This window comes from Falco peregrinus, chromosome 8 (genome assembly GCF_023634155.1).
Source record: "Falco peregrinus isolate bFalPer1 chromosome 8, bFalPer1.pri, whole genome shotgun sequence".
NCBI lineage: Eukaryota > Metazoa > Chordata > Aves > Falconiformes > Falconidae > Falco > Falco peregrinus.
In genome coordinates, this window is record NC_073728.1 from 10,384,477 (window position 1) to 10,396,884 (window position 12,408).

Genomic DNA, 12,408 nt, shown 5'->3' on the forward strand with positions numbered 1-12,408 from the left:
GCAAGCCAAGTCTAGTTGTTGAAACGTAGGCGTGGGAAACAAGAAGTCTGCTTTCTAGGCTCAGCTCTGAGTGCTCTTTGTAGCCTTGGGCCAGTCCCCTAACCTTTCTGCCTCCTTCCTATGCAAAATGAGAAGACTTAAATTAACCCACTTCACAGATGCGGCGTAATGACTAATTGGCTAAAATTTGTAGCGCTGGGAAGACAGCTGTCTATTAACTTCAGTGTCTTTGGCTGGCTTTGTAACTGAATGTATTTGTAAAAGTGGAGTTTGTCTCCCTCTCTCAGGATAGGGTGGCTCTGCCTCTACAAAGCAGTATGTCAGCTGATGTGAAGTGGCTGAGTTCATAAAATCTGGGTTTTACTTCAATGACTCTAACAACAGTATTGCACTCGCATGTAGCTGGAGTTGGAGTTGAGACTGTAATTAAGATTTTTTGTGTGAAAGCAAAAGTTACAGGTACCCAGAGCATTTTCAGGATCTTGATACACAAAGAATGTGGGTATGCAGCGATGAAGGCATTCTTACCAGCGCCTTGTCTGAAACTTGCTGGCAAAACGTATGTTACTCCCCTTTGGTGCCAGTGAGAATAAAGGATAACTGCCCTGTTATTCCTGTTGGCTGCTCTGTTGGGTGAAAAGGCTCAAGGGTGTATGGGCAGCATGAATTCTGATGCTTCCTAGTTGTTATGTGTTTAACTTGGCAAATTTAACGATATCTGTGTATACAACACATGACATACACAACCACAGCTTCTTAGTGGACTGTTAACTCTGGTGCCTAATAATGACGTTTCCACTGTCACCAGCAACCAGCACTTCCTTCAGCTGCCACAAAGAGATGCTTGAAGAAAAAAAGGACGATGCTGTTGCACCTGATCCAAGAGCTGTCAAAGGCAAGGGCAAGCTCTCCGCACACCGAGCGCTTGCCCTGGGCACCACAGACGCGGGCGCTGCCTCGCTGCAGACCCACCGGCCGCTGCGGTGGGTTCGGGCCAGGCCCCGCGGTGGGACCGTGGCCCCCCAAGGTGCCGCCTCAGCCTTGGCTGTGAGGCAGAGCCAGGGTTTCCTCGGGAGGACAATGCTTTTGTTTTCCTCCCCCCTTGCCCGCACCACGCCGACCTCTCAGGAGAGGTGGGGATAGAAAATAGCGTGCAAAGGCTTTTATTTTAACCGGGCTTTGCCTCAGAGAGTAACGCTTACAAAAAGGAAATCACCTCATATTTGCTTTGAATGTTCAATTAGGTAACAAGCGCGGCAGCTCCGAACCCTTCCCTTGCGGCCTCAGGCCGCCCCCCGCCGCCCCCGGGCTCCCACCGCGGCGGTGACCGGTGCCAGGGCGGGACGGGCCGCGGCGAGGGGCGGCGAGCGCTGCGCACCCGCGGCCGCCCGGCGGTTAAAAATAGAAGTGCTGAATCATGACTCCGCCGGCAACTTCACCCGCCCGGCGGCGGCCCAGCGGCGGCCGCTCCTGAGGGGAGGCGGAGCGGGGAGGCGGCGGGACGGGCACACTCACACTCACACTCACACTCACACTCACACTCATACACACACGGCGGCCCGCGCGCGGGGGGGGGCGGACGGACACGACACGGGGACGCGGCGGTGCCCTGAGGGGGCGGCGCGCGCGCGCGCGTGTGTCCGTCCGCGTGAGGCGCGGAGCGCACGCGGCGGCGGCGGCACTTGTCCTCTAATCGATTGCCGAGCGTGCTGAGCGGCCCTGCCGGCGCGGGCACCCGCCCCCCGCGCCCCCCCCCCCCGCCACCGCCCCCCCATCGCCCCCCCCCGCCGCGCTTTGCCGCGCCGGCCCTTGGGTGAGGCGCCGCGGGGCGGCTGGGGCGGCGCGCGCCCGCGGAGCCGCGCGCCCCCGCGCGCGTGGGGGGCGCCGGCGGCCGCGCGTGTGGCGACGCGGGCGCGCGTGTCCGTGTGCGAGCGTGTCCGTGTCCGTGTGTGTGCGCCCGCGCCCGTGTGTGCGTGCGGCGGAGCGAGCGAGCGAGTGAGTGACTGAGCGAGCAGGAGTGAGTGAGTGCGGGCGTGCGGCTGCCGCCGCCGCCGGATCGGTTTCTCGGGGTTTGACCAGCTGTCCCAGGCTAACCCTGCTCTCTGAAGATGGAGGAAGTAAAAACAGGATTACCCTTAGCTACAGCTCCACTGCCTTAGTTTCCATAGCCAACTGCCGTGCACAAACACACCTCCACTAGGCAGAGAGAGCCGACACTAATAAAAACACAAACAAAAGGGTGATGGAAGTGATTCACTGCCTGCGCGGCTGAGGTAAATCTGCGCCTGGCTTCTTTTTATTTCTTTTTCTTTTTTTCTCTTTTTTTTTTTTTCTTCCCTCCCCCCCCCCTCTCCCCTCCCTCACCCCGGTCTTTCTTTCCCTGGCGGGGAGGACAGCTCCGTCCGGTGTGCGAGGCGGCGGCGGGGCCGGCGGGCTGTGTGCGTGCGGCTGTGTCTGTGCGGAGGGTCCCCGAGTGAAGTGCGGCGGTGCAGCATCTCCCGCACGGCGGTGGGCGCCACTGACTTGTTGCTGTTAGCTGCCCCCCCCCCAAAAAAAAAAAAAAACCCAACCAAAAACCAAACCCAAACACCCAACAACCCGAAACCCAACAAACCCCCCGAAACAGCGAAAGGGAGAAAAAAAAAAAAAACCAAACAACCTAGCAAAAACGCTGGCGAGGGGCGGCGGGGTGGGTGTGCGTGTGGCGGGGGGCGGCGGGGCTCGCCCGGTCCGTTAGTCAGCGCCGGCCCCAACTGCCATTTCCCTCGGCGCCGCCGCCACCTGCGGGCCCCCGGGGGGCTGCGGCCTGAGGCGGCGGCGATGGGGGGGGGGGGGGGGGAGGAACGGAGCGGGGGAGGGAGGCGGCGTGCAGGGGAAAGGGAGAAAATAAAAGAAAATAAAATGAAAAATGAGGCAGGACTTCCATGACTTTGACAGGTTGTGGTATGGGCGGGGAGAGGCAGGGATGAGGCGCGGAGCCCGGCTGTCGCCCAGGGCCGGAGCAGCACTCCGGGGAAGTTGGCCTAGGTTTCCTGCGCGGGGTGTGAGTGCGCCTGCCGGGCCCCCCACCCCGTCCCTCCCCAAACCCCCTCGCCCCATCCCGCCCCACATCCCCTCCTCTCCCCCCGTTTTCCTGCCGATTCGTAAGGAACCGGTGGATCAAGTTTTCCTCTCTCTCTCCCCTCTCCCCGCTGGTTAATCGCATTGCTGTAGCACCGGCTGACCTCCCTCCCTCCTTCTCCCTCCCTTTTTTTTTTTTTTTTTTTTTTTTTTTTTGTTCTTCATCTTCCTTCAAAGTATGTGCCATTCCTGAGCGAGTTTTCCTGCCGGCTCATCCCCGGGGCTGCCCGGCTGCCCGGCTCCGCATGCCCCACCTGTAAGTGCCGGGGGCGGGTTTCTCTCCCCTTTCCCTCTCCCCTTCCACCCCCCTTCTCTCCTCCCTTTAAAAGAAATATTTTTTAAACTTTCCCCATCTTGCTGTATCTTCAGCCCGAGCAAAACTCTCTCTCTCCATTCGTTGTGGAGAGGGAAGCTTAGCAGCTGGGATTTGCCATCACCAGCCTAAAAATGGTGACCAAACTTTTCCTTCCCCCCCCCCCCCCCTTCCTCCTCCTCCTCTCTGCCTTGAAGAAATAAAAAATAAAAATCAAACCGTGTTTTAATTTCGGTTATGGATGTTTCTGTGTTTCTTTTTGTCTTCCTTTCTCTTCCTCCTCCCTTCCTCCCCTCTCTTTCCTTCCACTTCATTGGCTGGGATGATCTTTCCCTGTTGCTTCTGATGTTTCTTTCTTTTTCTCAGTGTGTGCCTGCCTACCTGGACTAGGGGGAAGATAAGGTAATTTTGAAGGGCTTGAGGAAGTGGCTTACCTGTTTTGAAAAGTTTTTTTTTTTCTTTTTAGAGATTTCTTTTTTGAGAGTCATGTGAAAATCAGTAATCGAAGAGAGTTTGGTAGCAGCTGGGCAGGTTGAAATTTAAGTGTTATGTGCTGAATGCCTTGGGAATTTGATCTGCTTTATACCAAAGAAGAGCACAGAGAAAAGTATTTATTTATTGGGGGAAAGGCGGAGGGGGGGGGGGGGGGGGGAAGCGGGTTAAGGGAGGGGGAGGGAAGTGGTTTTGGAGACAAGAAGTGAAGCTGCCTGTTTTCCAGTAAGTAATGGAGAAATTCCAGGAGCCAGGGCTAAATATACTTGGCGATCAATACAGAAATGGCTCATTGTGAATAATTTAGCTGCCTGGTGCAGTGAGAGTTTTGAAACTAAAGGCAAAAAAGAGGCCGTGGAGGGAGAGAGGAAATAAAATTCTCCTCTGGTCATGTCAGATTCTTAACTTTTCCACTTAAAAGAACATAGTTATGATTATTGATCTTTTTCTCTATTCCCCCCCCCCCCCCCCCCCCCCCAATATATATCAAATGATAGCTAGGGGGTGTCATTCTATACAGTTACTTGGGTTTCTGGAAAGTAATAGCTTGTTGTGTGTCAGCAAAGTGCTTCCAGAAACTTTAAGATTGCTTCACACCACAAAATGCATGATCTGGGACTATTAAGTGTGATGTTCGGCCCCGTGCTGTGGCAGATAAATAGGCTTAGAGTGAACAGGTGCGTGTACAGGTGTGTGTGCACATATGGTGGTGTGAGACAACGGGAGGACTTTATTTTGTTTAGATCAGGATGAAGTCTGCTGGAGTGAGTGTGAAAAGAGCGATTGTTAATAGTATCCATCTCCTCAAAGTCTCTTCTGGCTGCGGGAGCTGGTAATTGATAAAGCATTACCATCCCAGCTTGAACAAAACAAGTGGAAAGTCAGGGAAAAAGCTCTCAGATCAGGTAAAAATGCAGATGGGGGACAGAGAAGGGTATGGTCAGACCAAGATGATCCCAGTGCCACCTGGCTAGGAGGCAGCTGAATTTTTCTACTCACATAATTTGCAGGAAGAGTTCAGTGATTTGCAAATGAGCACATGCAGTACACTTGTGTGTTTCTCTAGGCAATGGTTGCAACAACAGTAAAATGGGCAACTACTTAGGGCTTTAAGTAAGTTTAATCATTTAATGGTTGATACTGACAGGCGTCTCTGAGGGTGTACTTTTCTGCCTTGCAGCACTGCACTTTGACTATGGAAGCAGAGGCTGCTGATGGATATATAACATGTAAGTAATCATTTCATTTGATTATTCTGAATTACTTTTCATTTTTCCCCCTATCCTTTCTATAATGCAGACACCTGAAACTTTAGCTTCCTTGCTATGGTCTTTGCATTGAGATGACACTGAATTAACAGCATTTAAACATAAACTTTGTGTATGATTGAAAAATGCACGGGGGTGCGTGCATGAATGAGTACCTCTAGGTTTAAATATTTGCTGAGGATGAATGAACTTTGCAAATGAGAAAGAGTTCCTCTTCAGAAATTCAGATTGCAGCCCAAAACTTTTTATGCTGTTCACTATGCATTTCTCCTGTTTTCTGTGTCAGGGTTTGTGTAACTGCTTTGTTTAACTGTCAGTTAACCCAGAGCTCGGGGCTGGGGGGAAGGTCCATATGGTGAAGTACTGTTTCAGCCTTCCGCAGCCCAGCCAGGGTTCTTGGTGTCTGCAAATGGAAAAGTAATCCTAACTTCTCTTAAGATGAAGCAGCTGGGGCAAGGTTTGTCATAGGTGTGTGCATAAAAGACTGGTGACAGGAGTTTTGAGGGGGCTCTTAAAATCAGTTAGTATAATGTTTACTTTTAGCCACTGAGAGGCCAGTTTTTACAGGCTCTGGAAGACCCCTCAGTAGAAGAGGGAAGGGCAGGGGTGAAAGGAGCGAGCATATTGTCCTTCTTAATCAGTGTGTTGCTTTGCTGAAGAAGGATGGAAACTTACAGAGGACCTGTTCTTATGAAAGCAGGTGACAACGAGCTTTCGCCCGAAAGGGAGCACTCCGGCATGGCCATTGACCTCACCTCCAGCACACCCAATGGGCAGCATACCTCCCCCAGTCACATGGCAAGCAGTAAGTCTCTTCTTAAGCCTGTTTCTCTCTAGTACTGGGTTTGGGTTAGTCTGGTCCTCGGGGTCCTCAGCTTGATTACCCGGTCTTACCCACTGCTGTAGGCATTGCTAATAAGAAACGAGAAGGGCAGGGTAGATTTCTTTTTTTTCTTTTTTCTTTCTTGTTCATGCTGGTGTCTCATCTAAACATGAACGGGATTAGTAGTTTGAACTATCCCAAGGTGGCATTTGAGAGCTGGTCCTTACCTGTTCCAGGTAGGAAAACACTAGGTTTGCCATGTTCTGGTTTTATTTCATCAGGTTTTGAAATCCAAATGGAAATTGTTGTTGTTGTTATTATTATTACTTACTGTGCTTCCCAAAAGAGCTTGAAGTAGTTTTATTTGAAAACAAACACATTTTATTTACAGAAAAGCTTTGCTCTGGCAAAAGTATAAAGTTAAAATATCTAGGTTTGATGACAGGTTTTATTTTACTATTCCATATAGAAACTTCAGCATCCTATTCATTACCTCAGCTTTGCCTTAGCAAGTCCAAAAGTGGCTGGGATAATTGGAAGTTTATGGCACTCGGCAGTTGACTCTGTAACAAACTGAAAGGATTTTGTTTTAGAATGTCGGGGGAAATTGAGAAAATGTAGAGAACTGGGAGTCTACTGAGAGTGTCAAGTGCTGAAAATATTTTTATAATTATTTCCATGCTGTATTTTGGAGGTAGATAAATGTAGTTTACACACTTGTCATTAAAACCAGCATCCTTCCTTTTCTGTGTGGGTGCCACAGCTTCTTTTACTGTTGGTTACAATGTTACATCAAGATATTTACCTTAAAGTACCTCTGTATTTATGTTATAAAATAATGTTCTTACGTATTTACAATGTTTAGTTTACTTATATTAAAAAATAATGCTTTGCTTCCAATATACTGTGAGAGGGTTCCTCTCTATGTATTACTAACTTTTTTCCTAGCATGTGTACTATAGATGCATATCTACCTTTTCAAACTGAGTGTTTGTATAATACCCCACCGAAAACTATGAAAGTAAAAGAGAGCTCTTAGGGTGGCTTGCTTTAAAATAGATAGCATATTGCCTTTAGAGTCTTTCTTACTGAGAAAAAGATGTTACTTTCCTTTAAGAATTCTTCTTTCCTCCTACAAATTACGAGTAAAACGCAGTTTTTATGAGCCTTTAAAACTGAGGGTTATTATGAAGATCTCCCAATTATATACATGTTGCTAGAGAATATGATTGCTAATACTCTGGACTGAACTTTATATGACAACCGGTCATAATTCAGCATCTTTAGACAATTCCAATCCTGCTGCACTGGGATTCTGATGTATTTTATTATGTTGTAAAAGTTTTACTACTCACTTTCTTCATTTTCTTTGTTTCCTTTTTATTAATGGGAAGGCTTCATTGGAAGGGAAAAAATCTCCCTCTTTTAAATCTTCTTTATAATCTAGACTAAAAACCAGAGTCAAATTAGGGAATAAAAAGATCTAGGATGAAGTAATGCAAAAATACTTGAACACATCCAATATTTTCATGTTCATTGTGTTAACATTGTCAATGGTTTTTAAGCTTCATTAGTTTTTGCAACACACATGTGTCCACAGCCTTGGTGAATATCTTAGTTTTTTAGATGTGTTTTTTGGTCTCTCACAGGTGTCTCAGCTGCTTTCATCAGGGCTGCTCTGTGTTGAGCATGTGCTGCTGTTGAAAAATTAGGGACCCTGCCTGGGTTTCCTAAGCCAAGCAAAACTCAAGCTTCTTAAATTTGTTGTAATTTATTTACTCTTTGCAGGCGTAAGAATGTTTTGCAGAGAGGCGGTTTGTTCATCTTAAACATGGAAGATATTGATTGGAGGTTGATGGCTTTTGTGGCAGCTGTTACATTGGTTCATTTAAGGTTTTTGGCCAAATCTTGAATCTGGTATGCGTACGCTAAATTGCCAGGCTGTGCTTTAGAGCTTTCCACCTGTTTTGCAGCGTGCAGGAAATCCTTTTAGAGGTTCAGTAACCCAGGGGACTGTGACCTCCTCTTTTTTTTTTTTTTTTTTTTTAATATATATTTTTAAAGGAGAGGTGGAGGTGGGAGGGTAAGGAGGAATAGCTGTTTGAAATATTTTGTATAAATTTGGTAGCTTGTGATGGATTGATCCATCCTCCATTGTTTTAAGTGGAGGAAGTGGATACATTGTATTTCAGTATGGTTTAATTTCTAGTGGAGTCACTGGAGAGCGATCGGCTGCTGTCCTGCCGTTACAGTGAAGCCCAGGGCATGTCATTCTGGCTGGGCAGGGTTTGCTGATGGAGGAGGTGGTATGGGGACGAGACCCCAAATATTTTACTCCCGGTTTTGTTGCCAGTCACCCCCAAAAGGTGGATTGCCCTATTTAGCTGTGCACTCAGGATGTGCACCTTCAGGGTAGAGATCTAAGTTTTGACCTTTGTTCTTGCATTCCATTGAACCACAGCTCTTAATTTAGCCTTGATTTGTGTCTGGCTCAAACAGAGGCAAAACCATAAGAAGCAAATTTCTTGGATCTGTACCGCAACGAATGAGCAGTACTCTCCCAGCAACAGTGAAATTATGTGCTAGGTAGAGTTTTCTATGTTCGTTAGCCCCTGGCAATCCATGCTAGTAGGAGTTCTGGCTGGGCTACTGATGTTTTCAGGTTCTGTTCCAAAAGGTTTCGGATTGAATATTTTGGCTTGTGTTGGAGAGTTGTCTGCTGCATCCCTTTAACCTATTATCATTTTCAAGTATCTAGACGGTACGTGTAGGTTATAGATGGGGCTGACACTCAATTTTCCTTGTGAATGAGATGATTCTGAAAGATAAATCACAGTAAATCTCTTGTCATAGCTAACTAATGATCTTACACATCCCTTACGGTATGTATCTGCCTTTAGCAGAATACTCTATATGTTGGCAGATGCTCTGTTCTGAAATACTTTATTGTAGTTTTATGTAAGCAAAGATTTAAAATACGTGTAAATAGTCAAACTGAATAGGTTGGTAAATCATCTCACTTTCCTCTACAGCAAAAGATAAATTAGTGCTGTACCTGCTGAGTACAGATGATACGTTTACATAGCCCCAAATCTGGAAGTCCAGATTTTCTTCTGATCTTCTGTAGGAAAACCCTTCCAAAGGCTGACACCCAGAGCTGGGCATCAAAGGCCTGCTCAATTAACTGAGTTGGTACTAGAGAGTTCCCTGCATGGCCCTAAGCTCTCCTATAGACCCCACTGAGTTCAAGAGAATCTGTCTTGTTGCCTTCAGTGAATGCTGAAATGGTGTGGAAATGATCAGGAGCCTCCGAATAAGAACTGGCATGCTAATTAAATGTTGATGGGGAATCCTTATAAGAAGAGGCTTTAAAAAAGAAATAATTCCCATTCACCCATCTCCTCATAATATCACAGTGTGTTTTTACTATAGTTATTGTATATATATATATTTTTTTTTTTCTGTAGGTTAAAATGGACTTAGAAGAATATCCCCTTTAAAAACTGCAGGGTGACAGTTGTTCAATTAGTTGACTCGATGATTGCTTTGTATAGGATGAAGATACTTCTGTAAGACCACTTGCCTGGTGCCATACAGAATCTAATAACAGCAACTATTAGCATCTGACAGACAGTGACAGAGGAAATTTCCTCTTAAATTAGAGACTTTACAGTGGGTGTCCCAGATAACTTTCTTATCTTTGCTTTCACAGACAAAACAAGCCCTTAAACAAAACAGAGTCAGAACAATCATAAATATCAAACCCAACATCTGATGTTTGAAACTGATTAAAATTGTGGTAGGCTTTCAAGAAGTGTTTATAGTAGCTTAAAGTGTTACTAAGTTATGAGAAATAATCTATTAAGAAAATAAGCAATGTCAACGGACTCTGAAAATAATGAGGTGATTGCATTTTCTTGGTGGTGGGAAATGATGCGCACTGTTTGACAAGATAGCTATTGGGACAACAGTATAAGTGTGAGTGATTTCAGCGGCAGTATTTAAAGAACACTTGGGCGAGGTCTTATTATAATGTAGCAAATACTGTATTCCCAGTCGTCAGGGTAGACTGGGGTGGGCTGCCAGTTGCACTCTTCTTTTTGTAACTTCAAACCCCCAAATCTTTCTTGATTCTTGAGCAGAAGGTTCCATATACCAGAGCTGTATCAGCACCGCATCTGTGTGAATAAATAAATGTAACTGTGGAGCCTGCCTTTTGGAGTGAAACTCTGTAAAATTAGAGGTTGCTTCATGCCTCGGCTACACGGCAAGTGAGCCTTGCCATCGCCAGAGTCTGCTGCCGAGGCACACGAGGCTGGACCTTGCACTGGGCTGCTTTTTGGCTCAGTATGTGTTTTTTTTCAGTAGGTTGAGGTGACTGGGGCTGAGCCTCTGCAGGAGGCTTTGCTTCAGGGAGGTTGGTTGAAGCTGGCTGGGCTGGGCTGCAGCTGGGGGGACTGAATTGGTGTTTTAAGGCGGGCACTCCCCTGCCATGTGCACTGGGGCATGAAGAATTCTGGCAGCTGAACTGTGTGCTCTGAAGTGGCGATTCAGGTCTCTGGTTCTTCCAAATACCTTGGGAAGTGTGAAACACTGCATATGGTGCTAAAAACTTGGCCTGGGTAACCTCAAGATGCTGAGGAATGCTATTCCTTAGTGGCCTTTAAAGAGTAGGGTAGGCATCATCTATTGGCCTGGGTATCTTTGATCCTACCTCAGCGCAGGGCAGTGGACTTTTGACAGTCACTTGGGATGTCCTCCAGTCCTTTGTGTCTGATTTTCCAACCTTGACAGTTTGATGTTTAGAGAGCTCAGATGTGGAATATCATGATGATGCCCGATACAGATGTACCTGTGGTTTTACAGGTTGAAGGGCGGTGAAGATCACTGTGCCAAGATGAGCTTAGACATAAGGGATGAGCTCAATAAAGTGTGGCAGGGAACGGGAAGACCTGAGCTTCTTTAACACAGGAGCACTGACTTGGCTTCAGTCTGTTAACCTCAGACTCCCTGAGAGCTGCCAGGGGAATAATACTTACCAAAGTTTTAGCTGACGGGTTTAGTTTCTTGAAGTTTAAGGAGGAAAAATAATAAATAAAAAGGTGATGATGAGGCTTTAAATGGAAATCTAGGGTTTTGTCCACACCTAAGAAACCAAAGCTCTGCAGAGTGGTGTTATGCTGTTTGTTTCATTTCTTAATAATAATTTAAAAAAAAAAAAGGGTTACCTGGAAATGAAATACTCCCTGGGATATACCTTAGATTCTTGTAAGTTCATCCATATCAGCTTAGATTTTTCATGCTGGTGTGGTTAAAATCATGGAATAGTTCCTCTGACACAAACTGTGTGTAAACGAACACTGAGTAGTCACTGAAACTGGTAGGTGTTTAAGTAACTACTGTTTGTAGCTCACACTCCAATGGTGGAGGGTTCCCCTGTATATTTTTCATATCTTCTGTCACAGTCTCTCTGGCATTCCCTATGGAGTCAGATACTCAGCTGCAAAAACATTCCTCTCTCTCAGTGAGTGTTATAACGAGGGTGGAGCAAAATGATCAGTTAATCTCGTTAAATAGGGTTTTATCCATTCTGATGGAAGTCTCTTGAGAGGTCATCTGCCAGGGCTTTGTTGCAGCACACACCTTTCTTAGGGAGCTTCTGTTATTCTCTTGGACTGTCAGGTTCTGTTAACTTTCCTTGGTACACACCCTGTTACAACACTCTGTGCTCTCACTAGCTTTGTAGTCAGCAAGTTTTCAGTGTTTGCTTCTGGAATTTCAGTTCCTTTTCAGACACGCCAACAAAAAGGGCGATCCTAGTCTTCCTTGAAATGTGGCACTTTGATAGCAGCAGCTGGAGGACGAGATACCTGTTAGAGAGCGCTTGCCTTTCCTGTCCCTGAATCTGGGGGAAGGTGCCACTCCTGTTAAAACTGATGGGTATTTTCTCCTGGGAAATGGGATCAAGGGCTTGTTTCCTGTTCGTGTGGGCCACAGGCTCTGTCTAGTCCGCCAGCTAAGTGGCAGTTTGCAGGACTAGGTTTTACAGGTGGAAATGCATCTACCTGTGTCATCTTTGTGCATTACTGAGGGTGAGCGGTGCTTGCCCTCCTTCCAGTGCCAAGAGGGCATCTTGAAGGACTGATGCTATTCCAGCTGGGAAGATCCCAGTGAATGAAACTCATTGGGGGATCCACCTTGAAGCAGCTCTGTAGAAAATTTAAGAGAAGGCTGTGCCGCTGCTCTCTGTAGTAGCAAGACCTGTTGCCAGCCTGGGTGCGGAGCCCGTGCCACAGCATGTTGCCCCTTGCCTAGAGCGGTGAGCACTTGTTTGGAGTCTGGGCAGCTGACTGCTGCATCCCAATGGAAGGGAGCAGAGCTGTGATTATCAT

The 12,408-nt window shown here is 46.9% G+C and overlaps 1 protein-coding gene across 12 annotated transcripts in view; it reads left to right on the plus strand.

The window, feature by feature from the left end:
- Positions 1–1,843: 1,843 nt before the first annotated feature.
- IKZF2 (IKAROS family zinc finger 2) overlaps positions 1,844–12,408 on the plus strand; it is a 121,152-nt gene continuing 110,587 nt past the window's right edge. For 2 of the 12 annotated variants that reach the window (XM_027796766.2, XM_027796769.2), the window contains exons 1-3: positions 1,845–2,273; positions 5,106–5,154; positions 5,891–5,998. In XM_027796766.2, the coding sequence (XP_027652567.1) occupies positions 5,121–5,154; positions 5,891–5,998 (142 nt within the window). In that variant the 5' untranslated portion in view covers positions 1,845–2,273; positions 5,106–5,120. Of the gene's footprint in view, positions 2,274–3,297; positions 3,377–3,799; positions 3,836–5,105; positions 5,155–5,890; positions 5,999–6,059; positions 6,253–12,408 lie in introns of those variants that run through there. The other 10 variants (XM_055812384.1, XM_027796762.2, XM_055812385.1 and 7 more) reach the window with 10 other exon arrangements.